Source organism: Cucumis melo, chromosome 11 (assembly GCF_025177605.1).
Source record: "Cucumis melo cultivar AY chromosome 11, USDA_Cmelo_AY_1.0, whole genome shotgun sequence".
NCBI lineage: Eukaryota > Viridiplantae > Streptophyta > Magnoliopsida > Cucurbitales > Cucurbitaceae > Cucumis > Cucumis melo.
Genome location: NC_066867.1, coordinates 3,903,221 through 3,924,743, shown reverse-complemented (window position 1 = coordinate 3,924,743; position 21,523 = coordinate 3,903,221). Strand labels below are relative to the sequence as shown.

The window sequence follows — 21,523 nt, the reverse complement described above, 5'->3', positions numbered from 1 at the left end:
ATACACATATAATAAAAAAAAAATGTATAGATAGTTGGGTACCATATAAGAAAAAGAAAAACCTTAAAACAAGAATAGAACAATATTGTTTTTTCTAAGGAGTAACCAATTTAACACCTTTAATCTCTAATGATTTTGGCTTTCATTTCCATAACTATTTCGTTTTCCATTCTTTTATTTTTAAAAATCAGTCTGTTGCTTTTACATTTTCTTACAATAATTTATATATTTTTGAATTTTTAACTAAATTCTAAAAATAGAAACAAGTTTTAAATGTGTCATTTTTATTTTTATGTTTTTAGTTTTAAATTTTGACTTGATTTTTGAACCATTATTTAAATAATAAAGAAAAAAAATTGAAAATGGAAATAATGTTTATAAGTTTACTTTTCAAAAACAACAATTCAAAAACTAAATCGTTACTAAGGAGGGAGCCTTAGTTATTATACTTCTAAGTTTAGTGGATGTGTAGTTGAATTTATAAAAGTTTTGCTAATCCTCACATTTTATGATTAGTAGCAATTTATAGTCCTACATGAAAGATAGATGAAATTTCTTACAATGTAAATGGTTAATTAAATTAATGAAAGGTCAAACGCGTTGATAAATTGTTATAAAATTAAAATTAACAATTAAGTTTAATGAATTTCTTAAAGGATAACTATATCCTTAAAAGTTTAAAAGTATATGTATTGAAAGTTTAAAAACTAAATTATCATAAATATATATACTAAAAATAGAGATTCGAATCTTCCAACCTACTTAAATTCATTTTAGTTTAATAAAATTTTTTATGAAAATGTAAAGCTTTAGGCCCATGATTCAGCAATTGACGACCTCGACAACGTCATCTTTGCTTCTTTTAAACACTTATTTAGAGGCATTCAAATAACTCGACAATCCGAACAACCCAAATTACCAAACTCAAGTTGTAAGGGTTGGGTTGGGTTGAATTTTTTATATTTGGGGTTTTAACTACATAGCTTAAATAAGGTGTCTTATTAAAGTTTGACCTAATGTTGCCAAATTTTTCGTAAATGTCCTAAGGAGCTTCAATTTTACACAAATGTAGAGTCCAAAATACCAAACTACCCATCTTTATTATTAATAATATATTAAAAAAAATAAAATAAGGAAATAAGGAAAATGGACCAAGATTTGCATTTATTAGATATCCTATGTAAATATGATATGTTATTAATTTTCCATTATAGTAATATTATAATTAAAATTACTCCATAACTATTTTTTTCTGGTGATTTTGTTAAAAAATTTTTTACTTCGTCTGATCTCTCTCTACCTATTCTTTCTTATTCTGTTCATCTCCTTCAAATTTTTTCGGTAAGTAAGAGTTTATGGTTACATACAAAATTTGTTAGAGTATATGAAAAATATATAGTATATTATGTAGTTTATACTTCGAAATATTTTTAGAATATATGAAAAATATATATAGTATATTATATAGTTTCGCCGATCAACAAATTAGAGTATATAAAAAAATATATAGTATATTATGAAAAATATATAGTATATTTTTTAGATATATGAAAAATATAAAACATGTGAACGAAAATATGGAAAAATTAGTTGAAGGAGATTTCTCTAGATGAAATTAAATAAAGTCAATTTACAAAAATTATTTAATATAATATTATCATATTAAAATTAGTTCTCCAATAATTGATATCATAATATTAAATGCAAATACAAATCTGGATTATTTATTACATTAAATATGGAAGTTATAAAATAGATACTAAATATGGTATAATATAATTATTGTATTATATTATATATATTTTTGAAAGTCAATTTTATTTATAATTTATGTGAAGGATTAAAGGGTCCTAAAAAAACATGAAATCTTAATGAAGAAAATAAATAAAATTTTGAGACATTCGAGTAAAATCATCTCTAAAGTAGGCAATTTCTCTTAATATTTCTTTTTAAAATGCAACCCGACCCCAATTCAAACTTTGTTTGTAATATATAGGTTGGATTTTGATAATTAACGTTACATTTTTATGAAATTTTAGTTATTAATATGTATTGTGGACAAATTTAAATATTTTAAATTGATAAAAAATATACTTAAAAGAAATAAAATAAGATAAATAAATAATTTGGGTTAGGTTAAAAGTGTTTGGTATAAAAATTTTATCTAATCCAACGTGAAATTGCTCCAAACCAAACATACTTAATTTTGAAATTCAATTGATTGAGCCAAAAGAAAGGAAACTACATTTTATTGGTATAGGTCGTGACCTTCAATTTTTTAAGTCTTTTTTAATCATACTTTTATATCCTTAAGATCTCTCTCATTCGTACGTGATTTCAGTTCACTACAAGAACTTTTAACAATTTTAACGCTTTTTATCCCAATGCATCATTTTTTGTGGGCAAAAACGTATTTATGCCAACATGAGCTTAGCTCAACTGGCACCTATATGTGCCTGTGGATAAGAGGTCATGGGTTCATATTCCCTCCCTTGCATTTATTACAATACCTTTCAAAAAAAAAAAAAAAAACGTATTTATCCTGACGAAATTCTAATTTGTCGGCAAAGTTTTATACCAACATAATATGTCAACTTATATACTAACGCAACATTTTTCGTCGGTAAAAATGCATTATGCCGATGATATCGACGAAATTGCGTTTCATCAGCAAAACTTGTACAATGCAACAATATATGTCGGGGAAAAAGTACTTATGCCAAAAAAAATTCAATTTCATCAACAAGAACTTCTCTCGACACGAATACGACGACGTTCTTTGCCGATGTAAAAAAAATGCGTCGCATAACTTATGTCGGCATTTGTTTTCGTCGGTAAAAGTGAAAATTCTTGTAGTATTTCATTTATGTCTCTCTTCTAAACTTATGACGTTATAGAAAATGACTAAAATACCGTTAGATTAGATTGTTTATGGTTGATTGTAGGGGAAGAAACAAAATAATACTTAAATGATATTTTGTTTTGCTCTTTCTTTTTCTAGTTGTTTCTAAATGGATCTCGTCTAGGCAACCGGTCTTAATCTAGTGTTCATATGCTCCATAAAACCCTTCATAAATAACCATGATGGTTACAATACTTGTTGAATATCAAAGGGAAAAGGCAAAAGAAAGAAAAGTACAAAATCAAATAGGCCTTGGAAGCAACACCCAAAACCACATGGTCCATACTCTCCCCAAACACAAAATGACATATAAACCATACAAATCCCACAAAAAATCAAAAGAAAACCAAGGGCAATTTGGGGAATTGACCTTAGTAATAATTTAAAAAGGTGGGAGATGAGCATAATGAAGAGGGCAGTACCTAACAACACAAGAACAAGATCTGCAAAATTTTATTATTTATTTCTTTTTCTTGTTCTCTTTTTCTCAAAAGTAAATTAAAAAAAAGTACTAAAGATTTGTCAGACTATCATCTGCAAAAATTTTGCAAACCAAATATTTACTAATTAATAATTCTGTTTCTATTATTACAAAATTATTATAAAAAAAAATTAATATTTAAAGAACAAAATCAAAGACAGATTCATAGTGCTGGCTAAGTAGTATATGCATAGTACCTTTGGTGGTGAAAAATAGGTTGTCCCCTCCCCCCCACTTGTTCTTTGTCCCCATTTTTTCTAATTACCTTTTTACCCTTTATATTTTTTAATTTCTCCTTCTGATATTTAATTTTTTCGTCGACATTTTGATATCAATATGATGGATGAATTGTATAGAAAATTATAAAACGTGAAAAATAAACTACAAAATGTCATTAATGCAGTTATAATAAATATACTAATATTTTAAAAACGTGTATAACGAGTAAACATACTTCTCTTATTGTAGATTTTTTGAAATACCTAATGACATTGATATTAGTATCAATGTTTCTATCGAAATTTTTTATAAAATTAAGAGATCGATATTTCCATCACTGATAGTTACGTTGGAATGTCTTGAATTCATTATGTGATGCCACAAACAATCCAGCATGTGGGTCTCATTGTTAGTGAATCACGTATATTTGTATGTCGATATTTACTTTTTTTTTTTCTATTTGCTTAATTGTTGATTTCGTAACCAATTAGTTGATATTTTGATGTTATTTTTTTGCAGAAATATCGACGTTCGATATTTAGTATACTTAAAATTTCAATAATATACTTAATATACTTAAAATTTCAATAATCAAGTAATTATCAAACTAGACGTTTGATAATCCAGTTTAAAAAAGCAATCAGTTTGATGTGTGATATTGGGAAATAAAAAATATATTTAACCTTAATTCTAGAAAAGCTATTATATTATTAATAATATAAGGAGAAACCAAACCTCTAACTTTGAAATTGATAGTTCATACAGTACATCGATAATTGAGATTGGTATATTTTGTACTATTAAGTTTGATCTTATTTTCTATCCATTTTTTTAAAGAAAAAATTGGTCACCTCACAAAAATTTTAAGGAATTAATAAAGTACCTTTGTTTGAATTTAATTTTCAATTGAGATGTTAATTAATTAAAATGACTAGTGGGAATCATAGACTTTCTTCCCATTGGTGTCATCATTCTCACATATTTAAATATTTAAATTAACTTTACCACTTAATTAAATTATAGTTTGGCATCACTTTCAATTAACTTTAAACACTTTTATTTAATATAGTTACATTTACGTAATCGAATCGGTAAACCTAGAATATATTCGAAAGTGATTTTAAAATGGTTAAAATTAGTGTAAAAATATATTTGTAATTAATTAGAATTAAAATTTAATGATATAAAAATCATATTTAAAAATATCAAATATTTCATAAAAAAAAAAGACGAAAATGAAGTTTGAATCTTTAACCGAATCCGTATACTCAAAACAAATAAAAAAATTTAGTACTAACAAAAAAAATGTATAAAAAGAGAAGTTAAAAATTTTTCGTACTAACTCTCCCTCGTTAATCAAACATATAATTACAATAATATTTCTAAACGTTAGAATTAAGCTTTTGATCAATGTATAATCAGGACATCACTTTTGATGTCTTATACTATATCAATCTGAGCATAACTCAACTGATATATAATATGTTATAAGTTCGACTAAGTGACTAAAAATTTGAATATTTCAACTCTTTTATTGTTAAACTAAAAAACAATAGATTAATATTGAATATTTGAATTCTCTAAAAAAAAGTTCAAATCACTAAATCTAAAATTGATAAATTTCATTTAAAATATTATTAGTTACTTTATATTTTAGTTCATGTATTTTCAAAAGTCTAAGTCTAGTTCATTTACTTGGGATAAATCGTAAAAGTAATTCTTTCAATTAGTTTAGTGTTAAATTTTTTTTATAAAAAAAAAAAAGTCAATCTCCACTTATAAATTTGGAAACATACTCGCTTAAGCTACATTTATCCATCTGTGACGAAGATTGGTGTAATCGTAATAAGACCAATTCCATAAATGAACCAATCATAATGGATCTCAATCGCAAACGTAATGTTTAATTGATTTTTCTAATCACGTTTATCTCATTTTTTGCTCGTAAACACAAGTTGTCCTTTTTGCCTTTATTCATTATTTTTATCGTTTAAAGTTAAACAGTAACAATAAAGGTAACTATAATTATAACATTTATAATCGTCTCATTGTAATGATATTTCCATGTATTTGATTTTACTGCGAATTAATTTTGAATGAAGATTTAAAATTTATTAAAAAATTACAAAATACTAAATTGTATTCTAAACTTAATAATTATATAATATTGTGTTTTTTTTTCACTATGCAGTGTTTGCTTTCTCTCCCTCTTTTTGTCTTCTTCTATTTTATTTTTATTTTATTTTTAGTTTCTCATTGTCGGTTTCTTTGGCTCATGAATTTTAAATAAAATCATATATATATATATATATATATATATATATATATATATATATATATATATAAAAGAGTGAAAAGTAATATAAGGTTTATGTTAATTAATAACCAAAATAAAAAATAATTCTTTTAAGTGTGTTGATATATAATTATAATAGAAAACTCCCTCATTCATAATTTAATTAAAATTGTTCTTTTAATTTTTTATAGACTAATTAACATTTGTTAGGTGGAAAACGATAGAGAGAATCTCTTAACTTGTTAGTTAATCATAGTTTTATTATTTGTTTAGTACAACAATTACGAAAATAAAAGATCGAACCTCCAAATTTCAAGAAAGGAAGAGTGTATGATTACTCGTTTTTGACCCAATTTAACCACATAATCTATGAATAAATAATTTGAATAAAAGATCCATGTCATACCATGAAAATTTTTATGTTAATAACAAATAGTATTTTACTTATTTAATTTAAGTTAGATTGAACCGAGAGAAAATGATATTGAAAAAATCAAAATGTTAGATTTCTAAGATAAAGTGATTTTGATCGAAATAACCTACTCATAAAGTTCATCAAGGAGCCTTGTTTACAAACACTCTCAAGTTTTTAATTCAATCTTATATTTTAGGGTTATATACTGTTTTAATTTAGTTGTACTTTCTGTTGAGATATTGAGAATCTCACGTTGGAAAAACCAAAGGAGAATAGAGGAGAAGGATCTATGGAAACAAAAGAAATAATAGCAAAAAAACAAAATTGTTTAATAACACACACAAAAAAAAAAAGATTTAGTAGTAAAAAGAAAAATTAAATTTATAGTTTAAATTACAATTTGAACTCTCACAATTTGATAAAAAAAAAAAGTTAAAATTTAATCTATGTCATTTTAGGATTTTAAGTTTAATTCATATGATTTGATAAAACTTCGTAAATAGTTTATTGGATTTTAGTAAAACACTATGAAAGTGTTTGGCTATGGTTATGTACTATAAAGCTTCAAACTAAACACATGAATTGAGAGTTATGTTTTTTTTAATGAATGCATGAGGGTGAGAAATAGTTCTTCCTAATAACAATAGACAACAACCATCGACCAACTTTCATTATTTATGAGCGTCCAATTGTCTTGATTGTCGATAATCGATCGTCGTAAACCATCAATGACCAAATGTCTTGTATCGACAATCAACCATAGCAAGGTTCGGTGACCAAATAACGTAACGCTCGGTGGTCTACGGTCATGAGAGTGACTAGTAAACATTTTAACCGTGAGCAATGGAGTGAGCGTCATTGATGATATGTATATAGTTTGATTGGTTCACAGCTGTATATATAAAGAAACTGAGGGGCTTTTTAACCATTCCCCAAACCGCACGGCCCACATGTCCCATCACCTTTTTCCTTCTACCTTTTCCCACAATTAGATTCCTATTTCCTTTTTCTTTCTTTCTTTCTTTCTTAATTCATTTCTCATCTTTTTCCTCTATTTTTTTATTCACTTTCCCCTAATAAAATAAAAAAAAATTATTTCTCCACCATCATTTCGGTCGTTTCATTTTTTTTTTAATTTACTTCCATTTTTAAATAGTAAAAATCTCACCTTTTATAAAGTTTAAAAATCAAATCGAATGAAAGTTTTAAAATACAAATAATCAAAATAACTATCTCATAATTATAGAAACCAAAACAAACCAAATTACAATTCAACATTTTAAAAAAAATAAGTATATCAAATTAAACCAAAGTTAAAAAGTAAGAAACGTAACAAAGAAAGAAGTGTTTTTAAAATAATAATTATAATAAATAATAATAAATTTTTGTTCCTTAGTCCTTCAATTTTCCTATAAATTAACCCTCATTCCCTTCATACCCTCTTCCCCTTTCCCTTCTTCCCCAACCTCCATTTCTCATTTCAATCTTTCTTCTTGAGATTTTTCTCTTCTTCTCTTTTTCTCCATTTTCCCATCTGGGTTCTCCTTCTTTCTCTCAGATTTGTTTTTTGGTCTTCTTGATGTTCATTACTCTGTTCTTGATGTTTGAAATTCATGCATCAAATTCTCAGTGAACACATCCTCCTTTCTGGTTGTATGATCATAAACTCCACATTCCGTCGTCATCACCTCGTTCAATCCTTCTCCGTTGTTTTCCTTTACTTCTTATACTATGTTTCATGATTTTACCCCATTTTAAACAATACCCACATACCCAAATTCACTAATTTCAACAATCAATCGATCTTATTACTACTCTTTTGTTTTTGTTTTTTTTTTTTTCTTTTTGCTTTGGGAATTTCCTTCTTAATGGCTTCCTCTAGCGGAACATCTTCAACTTCTTCATCCATGGAAGAAGGGGAATTAGCAGCGTTGATGGAACAGAGAAAAAGAAAGAGAATGATTTCGAATCGGGAATCGGCCCGGAGATCCAGAATGAGGAAGCAAAAACATTTAGACGATTTAATGGCTATGGTCACTCAACTCAGAAAGGACAATCAACAAATAGTCGCTAATCTCGCCGTCACCACACAGCACTACGCCGCCGTCGAGGCTGAGAATTCCATTCTCAAAGCTCAGGCCGCCGAACTCTCTCACCGTTTGCAATCCTTGAATGAGATCCTCGCTTTCTTGAACCCCTCTGATGGGGTTTTTGATGACGATACTTATGGCTGCTGCAACGGCGGCGACGGCGCTGGTGGCGGTGGAGGGTTTTTTAATCCTTTGCAAATGGCTTTTTATATGAGCCAGCCTCTTACGGCTTCTTCAGATGTATTTCAAGAGTACTGAAATTTGGGTTTCTCTTTTTTTTTTTCTTCTCTTTCCTAATGGTATGAATTTTCTTGGAATCCAAACAAGCAGAGAGAAAAAAAGAGAAAAAAAGAGAAAAAAATTGGTTTAGGGTTTTGATTTGTCACAATGAATAAGAAATGGGATAAAATGTGGGTTATTTTGGGTCTCAATCTTTTACTTAAATTTTATGTACTAAGAGTAATTGGACATGTAAAGTTTTTGGGATTTTCTTATGTTAAATCGTCACATTCTTACAAGTTAAAAGGTATCGTCGTCTAAACAATGTGAATTTAGCTTAATGATAATTAACATATTGTTAATATGATCTTACAACTTTACTCTAGAAAATAATATCTACTGATCTATTGGTTCAACTACTTGAGTCGGTAAACACAATAAACCTACCAATTAAACTTTTTAAAATTTGATGATGATGTATATATATATTATCATTTTATATGGTTAAATTAAAATTTAGTTTGTTAATTTGAGTATAACTTAATTGATTAAAAGAGAGTTACGTAACTAATAAAAGAAAAAAGGTCTAGATGTTTATGTATTTTCTCCCAACCTTTTGCATTAATTATGTTTCAAGACAATTAGGTAAATAGTATAAAACAAATATAATTTTTTAGAGAAAAATAATACCAAAAGACTTTTAGAAAGAATAGACGATTCAACTTAAAAGTAAAACTTAAATGTAAAGTAAAAGTATATGATATCAAAAATTTTGTCGACATTTTCAACAATATTTCTATGCTTTTATAGATTTGATATAGATACGATGAAAAACAAAATTTTCCATTATATCGTAAAAAAATCCATGAAACATATATAAAAAAGCGACAAAGTGTCGTTCATCTAAATATAATATAATTAATAAACATGTTAATTTGGTTAAAGAAAACGTAGAAGGTTTATTCGTTACTTTTAATATAGTTTTTTTTTTTTTTGCCATTTCCTATTCTTTTAAAATATATATCGATATATCAACATCTTATCAATATTTTCATTTACACTTTTACGTACGTGGACATATATTTTTTAAGTACTTGAAAAATTTGAAGTGATGACAAAAATAGAAAGAATAATGAACATTTATATTAAAATGGATCATAGTTAGAAACAAAAACAAGTGTCACTTTAGATGAATACGTGCGTTTAGTATTCAAATTTTTAAATGTTATATTTTTAGTCTCAAAATTTTGAAGAGTAAATAGATTCCGTAGACACGTTGTAAAAGTTCACTTTTAGTCTCTAGAAAAAGGTTAATAAAAAGTCTAGCAAATAATAATAATAATAATTTTTCAATTAGCAAAATATAAATGAAATTTTAAATAATTAAAAAAAAATTAATTCAATAATCTTTTAAATTTTAGCTTTTGAAAAACTCAGAGATTTACTACATATATATTCCTTTTTTTAAAAAAAAGAAAAATGAAAACTAAAAAGTCATATTATTTTCAAAACTAAAAGACCAAATTAACCACAAATTCTTCAAATTTTAGAGATTAAAAAGATGGATTTTTCCTTTAAATCGTGACCCTTCCTTACATTCTTTAATTATTTGACACGTGTCTTTTTATTTTTGTAAAAAAATGTGTGATTTTAGTAGTAGAAGATAAGAAGAAATCAACTTATCCATTTATGGGACAATAATAATTGACTTTATGTGCTAAATTATGTTCATTTCATCAAAATTGATTATGTATATATAATGTATTTGATATCTCAGCAATGCTCATTTTAAATTACATTTGGATGCTTTGTAAACAAATCCACAATAAATAGAAAAAATTTAGGCCAACTAATCAAGTAATCATTAATTTCTAAATATAAGAAAAGATATTAACCGACAAAAAAAATTAAACACTACTTTGGTCTCGGTATTTTGAGTTTTAGTTCAATTTGATCTTTGACTTCTTGTTATTTTACATTTGGTTAAATTTGGTTTTAAAATGCTTTAAAAATAATTACTTTGGTGTAACGTTCAAAGCTTGGGATTCAATAACTAATGGGTTCTGACATTCTCTTGCATCTCATGCGACCGACTATGTCATCCTTGCTTGTAAAATGAGTTCTTCCAGTATGCTTTGTTTTCACTTATATGTATCTTAGGAAAATTCTTCGGATGTCATCCAATAATAGGATTGGTCCAAACTAAGCACACTTAACTATGAAAATTCGTACGATTGAGCCACCATGAAGGGAAATGCACCTCTCGTTGGTATTTCAATTTTTTTATGCCCTAACCATACTTTCATGTCTTCATGATCTATTTCATTTAAATGTGATCTCGTTCATTCATGTATCATTTCTAAATTTGGGGTGTTACGTTTTATTTCATAAATTCATTTTTATCTCTAAATTTTATGTTAAAATGTTGAATAAATAAAGAACTAAAATGATCGTTTTTAAAAAATACAGAGGATAAAAGACATTTTGTACGTACACATACCAAAGCTGAACTAAAAATATATAAACCAAAATCAAAATTATAAAAAACTAAGATCTATTCGGTAACCATTTTGCTTTTTTCTTTCCAAAATGAAAATCCAACTTATAATAACACTACTTTCACCTCCAACTTTCTTTTTTATTAAAATTCTATCATTATTTGAAAACAAAAAAGAAAGTAACTTTTATTTTAGAGTTTAATGAAAAATTCAATCATTACGTCTAAGAAATATGCCAATCACCGAACAACACGGAAAGAAAATAAATTTAATTTGTTAATAAAAATAAAAACAAAAAACAAAATTGGTACGACATATTTTAATAATAAAAAAAATTTGTGGTTAGAATCCTCCGACTTTATAATATTATATATTTTAAAAAAGAAAAAATGTGAGCATAAGTTATATGATTTTTAGGGCTAAAATAAAACAGATAGGGCAGTGTTCTTATCAGTGACGTTTTTATCTTTTTCTTTAACTTTTTTCCTTTTTCAAAAATAAATGTGTTTTCTTAATGGAACTATGAGCTGTTTTTATTTTCCCTTTTCTTTTTTTTAATTCCTTTTTATTTTTTATTTTTCTGTTTTTGTTACAATTGAATGAATATATATATAAAAAAAAAATTGGCTTTACTTTTATATGTATATATATTATTTCATCTCTTTATTTGAAGATTGAAATTCTAAAAAAGAAAAAAGAAAAATCAACCAAGTCTTGGTACCTTTTGAAAATTAATTTTCCATATCTATCCGTTTAATTAAAGTTCTTCAGCCGTTTATTTTGATTACTAACAGTCTAACAAACACTCCCATAAATATCACATTACAATAATATATGATTCCATAGATTATATTGTTTAGATCAATCATGATTATAGAAGTCTATAAGTTATAAGTGATAGAGACTATTGGCTCGTAAGAGTTGATTATCAATTATATCATGGATAGATTTTACTATATATACTTACAAATTTTTAAAAATGAACTTTTAATTATATTAACGTGAAAAGTGCAACTAATTGTCATTGTTCTATTTTGAGTATTAAAACAAGTTTGACTTAGTAGTAATTGATTTGTACTTTTCTATATACATATATATAGATATATAAAGATTGGCGTGTATTATCTTTTGAAACTGAATGTTCAATCTTTTATGACAATATAAACGTAACTCGTTTTGGATAAGTTTGTACTATCATTTTATAATTATAGAGATCCGATTCTACTACTCCACGTAATGTTGTTTATTTATTTATTTTTATCATTTTACATAAAACATTGAAAGTATACTATTAATTATTCAGGTGTAAAATTAATGTCTAAAGCTTTGCAAAATATGTGATTTTTTTTCAATTCAACAATATGCATAGTGGAAAACACGAACCTTCAATCTTCTAATCGATAATTAATATTTTAGTTCAATCGTGACAATAGTTGAACTCAACGTGCTAGATTTTTGCTACACTTTACTTTTTTTTTTTTTTATCTCTAACAAAAACAAAAAAATTATTTGGTCCAAACAATATACAACATCCAAAAACATAACAACTTCAAATGCAAATTGCAATATCATTACCTTAGTCTAAAAAAAGGGTTTATTTTGAACACAAAAGCTTTGTTTAGAAACAAATAATATATATCAATCATCATCCATACACTATATTATTGAATATATATCTTCTCAAGTAAAATAATCATAGTTTAATGTGTTGTGACATAAGGGTTGTGGATTAGATATACATATAAACTATATAATTATTTTATATAATCACACGATAAAATGACTTAAAAGAAATCGAATGATCCAAAGTTTTAATTAACCCTATTATATATTATTTTATGGAGCCTATTTAAGCTTGCATGATCATAATTAAGTGATAATAATAGTAATTTTCATCTAGAAGTTTAGGTGTAATTAGATAGAGATATGTAAGATAATTAATTAGTCTAATCTTTTCAATTAACTTTTGGGAAAGTTAATGGTGGAAAAGACAATTGATTAAAAAGGGTTGTATGTTCTTTGAACACGTGCAATGTATAATCTTTTAAAAGATAAAATTTGATCAACATTTGTATTACATTTGTTGATCCAAAGTTGTTTGAAGGTTATTGATTCACATTTCGCTTATGCTATTTTGATTTTTCTAATGTATATTAGAAGAAAAGAGGTTAAAGAAATATATATTATATTTACCAAAATGTCTCATTCATACTCACTAAGTGATAGTAATTACAAAAGTAAGTTGTCAACAATTTATTAGAATGAACAGATAAGTTAAAAAGGTAAATAGAAGTTTATAATATTTCGAATGCCATCGATTTGACTTATGGAATCAATATAGATTATATATAAATAATAAAGGGTTTTTGGTGAAAATGAGTTTAAGTAAGTGCAAGCTTAATTACCTAAATTTTAAATCATACGAATTATGCAATCAAATGTATAGGAATTAGACCATATACGTCGATAATCGATTGAGGTATACTCAAATTGACATTCTAAGAAATAATTAATTAGACTATTATTTTAATATTCGGAAAGCTCAAAACAAATTCCTTTTTCAATGCATGTTCAAGATTGATGTCAACTCCATTTGTGTTATTGGATTTGATGATGTCGGAAAGCTCCTCAAGAGAAAATAACATCAATTGGAGGATTTTCAACAATGTTTCACGAATGGATTTTGCCAAATCATGATACGTGGTGCCCCTCCCATTAAGTAGGAAGTATGAGGAGGGAGATATATCTATGATCATCTTGGTCGCGTTCATCAAGCTCAAACGGGAATAAAAGTCATCTCTCAACGTCATTATCGATTCTAGTGATCATGACAATTTATAAAGGATATATTGTGTCAATTTGGTCAACATTCAAACAAGATCTAACTAGAGTGACAATTTCTAGTGAAAAATGTCCGTACTTAATTCACTTTAAGCTATGGAGAGAGGGTCTCATTTATTCACATCGATCCATAAGGTTGCAATAGCTTAGCTCATAAGACTATAGAGGAGAATCATTAATCCTAATCGTAAAAGTAGTTTTATAATAAGATGTTCAATGATCATGTTATGTTGCAGTGTGTTTTTTATTTGTAGCTTTTTCTAAAATATAAATTTGGTAAAGAGTATCTATCTATAACAATACACATGCAATAATGGTAGTAATAATGAGTATTAAATTCAAACAACATGTGCTTGATTGCTGCAAAATTCCTCTTAATATGGTAATATACTTTATATATAAAGACTTGATTTAAGGGTGATTGAGAAATTGTCTCTATGTTATTGTTGTTTATTTTAATTACGTGAAGCAAGAGAATCTTTTATCAAATAAATAAGGTTAAGGGTTATTTTTCCAATATCTTAAAATTATTTGATATTGATTTAAATTTTTTTTAATTCTTTTACTCTTTTTTTTTTTTTTTATAGAAAAAGATCGATTTAAATTAGGTTGAAATTCAAACATCACACTTTAAATTTATAGAAAAACATTTAATCAAATGGGATGGGAAAACGTGGTCTAAGATTCCTTTTAATGCCAATTTTGAAGATAGCTTAATATAGCTTAATATAACTATAATATATATATATATATATATATATATATATTAATATTAAAGTAACCTTTATTATAATTATAAATTTTGAAATCTCAATTCTTTCTTTCGAAGTAGAAGTGAAACAAAAACAAAAACAAAAAAGAAAAAAAAGACTCAAGGGTAGTTCGATTTTTTAGTATATAAAGTGAAAAAAAAAAGGAGAGAATAACTTATTAGTTTGGTTTAATTCTTATAAAATAAAATTAATAAAAAGATGTATATTTATGGCCTTTAACTTTAGATGGACAATGTATTATCAGTAAATGTACTAAATTTTGAATTATTTTCTAAAAAAAAATCTTTTAACTTTAATCAGTTTATTTTTTGTTTTTTGTTTTTTTTTGTGTTGGAATGTATTGAATTTGTTATTTGACCTTCAAACGACCAAGTACGATTCGAGGTTCAGGGCAACCCACTTTTATGGGAGTTCGAGGGAAATACTCTACAAACCTAAGTTGTATTCGTATTTATTATGTTTATATTATTATATCTAAAAAATGTCCTTAGAGTTTAGAAAATTGTGTTATACAAACTATCTAACTTTAGTGGCACCTATGATTTGTAATCTAAATTATTATATTTAATAATAAGTTGGTTCTCCCTTTACTCAAGGACGTAACTAACATACTTTTAATGAACGACGTAAATTATTTGTGTGTCGATTCTATTTTAGTCTAAGTTTTCTGTCCATCTTTGATTGTCAATTTATAACTCTAAAAAATGTGAATATACAATATGCACTGTAACAACACAAGTATACGATGTGTATATGTATGTATGTATATATATATATATATATATATATATATATATATATATTATATTTTTTGTTATATAAGACGACATAGTGCACACAAATTGCCTTGTTCATACACATCAAATATATTTCTTCTCATGATTCTTGCTTTCGTTTATAAGGATAATGTGTTTCGAATTGTTTGAGAGATATTTCTTTATTTGTTTAGGGTTTAAAAGAAATACTCTTTTCGAAACTTTATTACCATAAGAAAAAACTTCTCTTGCATGCTTCTTTTGGTATTAATGTTAATGTAAATATATTATTAAAAAAATGTTAATGTTAATATGATATTACTATATTTAAAAAAAATAGTAAAGAAGACACGAAAGTAAACGAGCTAGCTAGACTCTTGTGTAACTAGACCAAGTATCATGAAAATTATTTCCTATTTTCTTTTATTTTCTCATATATGTTTCTCGAACCTTAAAAACTAAATTTGTCCCTTTTGAAATCGTATATAGAGACTAAATAGATACTAGACGTAAATTTCTTCAACTGAAGATGTGCTTGGAATACGTTCAAATGTTCAATTAAGAAAAGTCATTTAATTCAAAAAAATCATTTGACAACCACTTAAAAATAGTTTTTGAAATGTACTCTAAAACACCAAATAGGTTTAAATATAAATAAGTATCTTAAAACTTTTTTTTCTTGAGTTTATAAATCATTGTTTACAATGTTTTTTTTAATATATTTTAATATATAATAATGATAACTTAAAAGCAGACAAAAAGTAATAATAATGAAAGGGAAAATGAAAGAATAAAAGATATATATACTCATAAAAAGTTGGCCAAATTCCTCTCTTTAGTTATCTATTTAATTTTGGGTGATAGTAAGTAATTATCATTACTTTGTTTCTTTCTTTCTTTCTGTTAAATTCAATTTATGTATGAATTATTTTTTTAATTATAACAACATGGTGAAAGTATAAATATAACTATTTATTAATTAATTTTACCATCTCTTAATAATAAAAAGTAAAATTATGTGAAAATATTTTTTTTTTTTTTTGCAGTTTTGCCAACAATTGTCGTTTAGATATTTTAATTTTCTCCTTTTTTTTTTCTCTAGCATTAGCCATAAACATATTTTTGTTACATTAATTTTCAAAAAAGTTTTCCATAGTCACAAATAACGTCAATCGTAATTCAAAAAGATGATATATGCATTCAAAGACCTAACTTTGAAAAATATAGGAAGAATTAAAGTTGGAAAACGTGATTAAATTTAGATTTTTATTTTACTTGTTTGTTCCTATCAACTTGAAAACTTTAGTCTAAAACTTTCTTTTGACTGGAATTCCAAGAAAAATTAAAATCAAAGTAAGAAAGTCGAAAAAAAGTTCCTTTTTGTTAAGAAAAGAAGAGTGGTAGTCTTTAAGATCAAACATCAATCAATGATTAAAATATGATATTAGTGTAATAGTAGTTAAATACCAACTTATTAAAAACTAAAAAAATATTACACTTTTCATCGTTGAACGGAGTTTGTTTTAAGTTGGCATTCAGATCTCTTGATTTTTAAGTTCAATATATGAGTTGTAATGCATTTGATAGCATTCTTAGCTCTTAATTATGTCACCGAACATTAAACCTTCTCCTTCTCTTAGCTGTGGTTACCACTATGACAATGCCAAGTAGTAGCAATTGTGAACATATTGGCCATTGTCACACTATTGTTTTTCCTTTTTCTTCTTTTCATCTTCTTTTATTTTCCTTTCCTCTTTCTCCCTTACCATATTTTTCAAGAAAAAGAGGGTGTGGGTGACGATTGATAGCGACGAGTGACAATGGCATTGATGAAAGGAGGGGGAGAAAGAAGAGGAAGAAACAAAAGTGGTACATCAATTTTCGTCAAGAACTATTGGAATTACTAATTACAATGCCATCAATGCAAATTTTTAAGTAAAATAGTTTAGTCAACAACTTAAGAACCTAAATACAACCTAAACCGAACTTCAATGACCAAAAGTATTATTTTCCTTAAAAGTTACCATGAGTACAATGACTTGAACGTCGTCTAGCTGTTAAACGAAAGAATATTTCTAACGAAGATATCATATATGATTACTTTCTCGATAATATATTACAAATAATTTCTTTTACAGTATATGAGAGGCTGATGAATCAAACTTCTAACTTAAAAGTTAATAATGTAAGGAATTATAGTAGTTGTTAAGAAGATATTATTTCAAATAGAATAGAACAACTAATTTAAAAAAGAAAAGAATTGAGGGTCACATCTAAATAAATATATGTATGTTTGAAAAAGAAGAGATAGCAAACAAAAGGGAATCATTTAAATAGAAGATTTGTTTGTTGGTTTTGTTCTAAACAATTAAAGATAAAGTTTTGGAATAAATTTCAATCCACATTTTTTTTTCTACTCCACAAAGCAAACACATTGTTTTGGGTCCATAGTTGTCAATTTTCAATCCTATAATATATATATATATATATATATATATATAATATTGTTTTTCTTTATTTATTTTTTTAGTTTCGTAAACACTTATTCTTCTTTCTTCTCACAAAAATTCTTTAGAGGGATTATATTAAAAAAAATGTTTTTTCAAAACCAAAATTTTTATAAAATACATAAAAAATCGTAATCTATTTACGATGAAACATGATAGACTCAAATAAATTACTATATGTATCCATTTGTACCATGCTATAGATATAGATAATAGTTTGTTTTAGTCTATATACTTCGTTATATTTGCAAGTATTTTTAAAAGTTTTTGTTCATTTAGAATATTTTGTTACAAGTTCTGTTCATTTAATTTTTTTTAAAAAAATATAATCTTAATAAATAGTCTAAATTAATTCACTTATTAACATTATAAATTTAATTGAAACAATTATATATTTGAACATGTGATATCCTTCAAACCAAATTTAAAGCAAGGTATAATGAAAATTCGTGATTTTAAATTGATACAATTTCTAAAATTTATAGGTAAATTGTAACATTTTCAAAAACATACTATAAGTCCGCCTGTAAAAACATAATCTTTAAAGGTTGACTGAAACCTAACTCGAATAGTTAAAATAGATATCGTATATTATAAGTTAGAAGATATGAGAATTAAAAAAAAGTTTTAAAAATTAAATAGTACAAAATATGATTTTGATCACTAAATCCAATTGACTTCTAAACCTTTTGATTAATTTCTATTTGGTATCAATTAAATAACACATAAAGGTTGTAATAATGTAGCAATAAGCATCGTTATCTAAAAGTTTGAAATTCAGAAAACCCTAATATATATATATATATATATATATATATATATATATATATATATATATTTCTTAATAAAATGTATATATAATAAAGAAGAGAAGTGTGATGTTGACTATGTTTTTTGTGTTTTTATTTTCATCTATTTTCTAGATCCATTATTGTCTTCCAATTTATGATATCTTGATCAAGTTGGCAATCAAGTACTTCATAATTCCAACCATAAATTACTTTTTTTTTTTGTTGCTCAAATTAATCATTATTGGAATGGTTATAATATATATAGTTTTTTTAATTATTTGATTAATCACCATTATGTGCCGATCAAATTTAAGAATGGTATCGTAATTACATCTTTCACGAAATAAAAAACATACCCTGAAATGAATACAACATCTATTTTTTTTTTTTAATTAACATTTGGCTATAACGTCGTAAAAAATGTTTATGATACTTTAATTAATCAATTATAACATACTCAAATTGACATCACTATATAACACAACACCTTCATCATCGTACTCAATAATTCTAAAATTAAATAAACAAAAGAGAGAAACTACTAAAACAACATAAAATATGATTTTGGATTTGAAAATAAAGAATTGTAGGTGTGTAAATGAAACCCATCAACTATCTATAAAGAGTTGTCATAATCATATAGAATAAAAACAATCAATTTTGTGAATGAAAGAGATCAGTCAATATTCAAGAAAGGTAGTTCAAAAATGGACCCATTGATATAAGTGATAACAATGTACATAGGTGTCCACTTTAATTATTCAAATGTCTAATGTCCCCTATAGAAAAAAAAAACTTGTCTCTTTATGTATGTGAGAAAATTTTCCTATCCATTATATATATAATTGATTAATTAATTACATAAATTATTTGATAAAATGATTGTAAAATAAAAGTTTTGGATAATTACAAAAATATGTGTATTATTAATTTAGCCACTTGGATAATATTCATTCACAAGTAAATTCAAGTGGTAATTATCAATATCTCTTATTTCATAATATTTCATCTGTGGCCAATTGAAAAGACAAAAAAAAAAAAAAAAAAAACCCTAAGATATTTATGAGTTAGGAAATTGGAGGAATTTCTCAAAACATTACATTCTAGAGAATTTAATTTTAGTTTTCATCATTTCATTATTTGAGAATTCAATAAATTAATAATGTTTGTCGCTAATTTATTGTTGATTTTTTTAATTACTATCTATAGCAAAAATTAACTTTAATGGACTAAAATTAAATCAATAGATATCTAAGTAAATAACTAAGATATTTCAAATGTTTAATTTTCGAGGATCTCTTACCATAACTTTTAAAAAAGTTTTGATATTTATTTTACTATTGTGAATTTTATTGAATGAATCGTAATAATTTAGAGTACATACCGAGGTTAGTACTAATCTAATTTTTCTTTTTTAACAACTATTTTAATGAAATGACTTTTTGAAAAACATTTTCTTTTCTAAGAATATTTTTTTTCTTTAGTCAATTAAATATGTTTTTAGGGTTAGATTTTAAGATAGACCTAAGTAGTTATTAAGTAAAATAAATGTTAATCATTAATCCATGAATTTAGATCATGTTTACCCTAACTAAAACATAGTCTATCAATAGTAGTGAGCCTTAGTCGATTACTTTTATTTTGTTGTTTCCCCGTATTCTATAATCATAATGAATTGTGGAGTCCACCTCTCTATAATCGAAATACGCAATCTAATGAAAAAAATGGAAGTTAGTTATTCAACATGATTGTATTTGAAAATTACATGAGATTCACTACGTTTGCTAGAATCGTTACAAATATTGTTATTGTAAGGATGTATGAAAATTATGAATCTGTCACATTTATATGTTTTACAATTCAGTCTCATTATAATTGATTCATCAATAAAATTTCATTATAATTACAAATTTTTCATAACAATTTGGCTTGTACTTAAAGAAGTCTTACACATGTAAAATGATCATCCACGATTTTAAAACAAAACTTCAGTAGAGGATTTGAATTACGTTTAGAGTTTGACATTAACAAAAAAAACCCCATAAAATTAAAGAACTATAATTTTTTTTTTGGGTATCGAAAAAACTAAAATAATACAATTAGAAGTTAAAATAATAAAACAAAACTTTTTATAGTATAAAGACAATATAAATATAAGCTGCAAGAATCAAATGTAAGATTTGAACCAATATTGTTTTATGATCAAAAGTTTCTAGAATGACAACATTATGATCCAATTTCCAATAAAGTATGTCCTCACTTCACCATGTTTTTACTTTTTAAAATAAACAACTTGGATTTTTTTACTCTCTTTTAAGTTTAAAAGTACTTCTCAAAACCTAGAAAAAGTTATAAGAGCATTGAATTAAAAAAAAAAAAAAAAAAAAGTAACCTATTTTCTAGCTGAGTTTTATGAATCTTCTACAATATAATGAATGTTGATTCATCTCTTATAATAACGTCGAGCTCGTAAAAACGTGTAAAATATCAACATGTCAGCAGAAATAATATCAATTGGTGAGAGGGTAAAGAAAGTTAGGCATGGTGGTTTCTAATCTAAGGTCCACTTTCAAAAAAGCAGGTTTTTTCCCTATCAAATATCAAAACAGTCTGCCCATAACCAAAAAGAGGAAGCAAAGAAGATACCAAATCCAAAACCAAACCTTCTTTTTTTTTTTTTTTTTTTTTTTTACACATTTCTTTATTTTGTTTGCTTTCCCTTTTTGATCTGATTTC

General features: G+C 25.5%; 1 protein-coding gene across 1 annotated transcript; it reads left to right on the top strand.

The window, feature by feature from the left end:
* The first annotated feature begins 7,753 nt into the window (after positions 1-7,753).
* Positions 7,754-8,889, top strand: LOC103499696 (bZIP transcription factor 11-like). The gene has a single exon (XM_017047116.2). It carries the CDS (start codon positions 8,182-8,184, stop codon positions 8,659-8,661), a length of 480 nt encoding a protein of 159 aa, XP_016902605.2. The 5' UTR covers positions 7,754-8,181; the 3' UTR covers positions 8,662-8,889.
* Positions 8,890-21,523: the final 12,634 nt, after the last annotated feature.

Excerpts from the sequence above, each read along its gene's own strand:
- LOC103499696 (XM_017047116.2), top strand. The coding sequence starts at position 8,182 with ATGGCTTCCTCTAGCGGAACATCTTCAACTTCTTCATCCATGGAAGAA.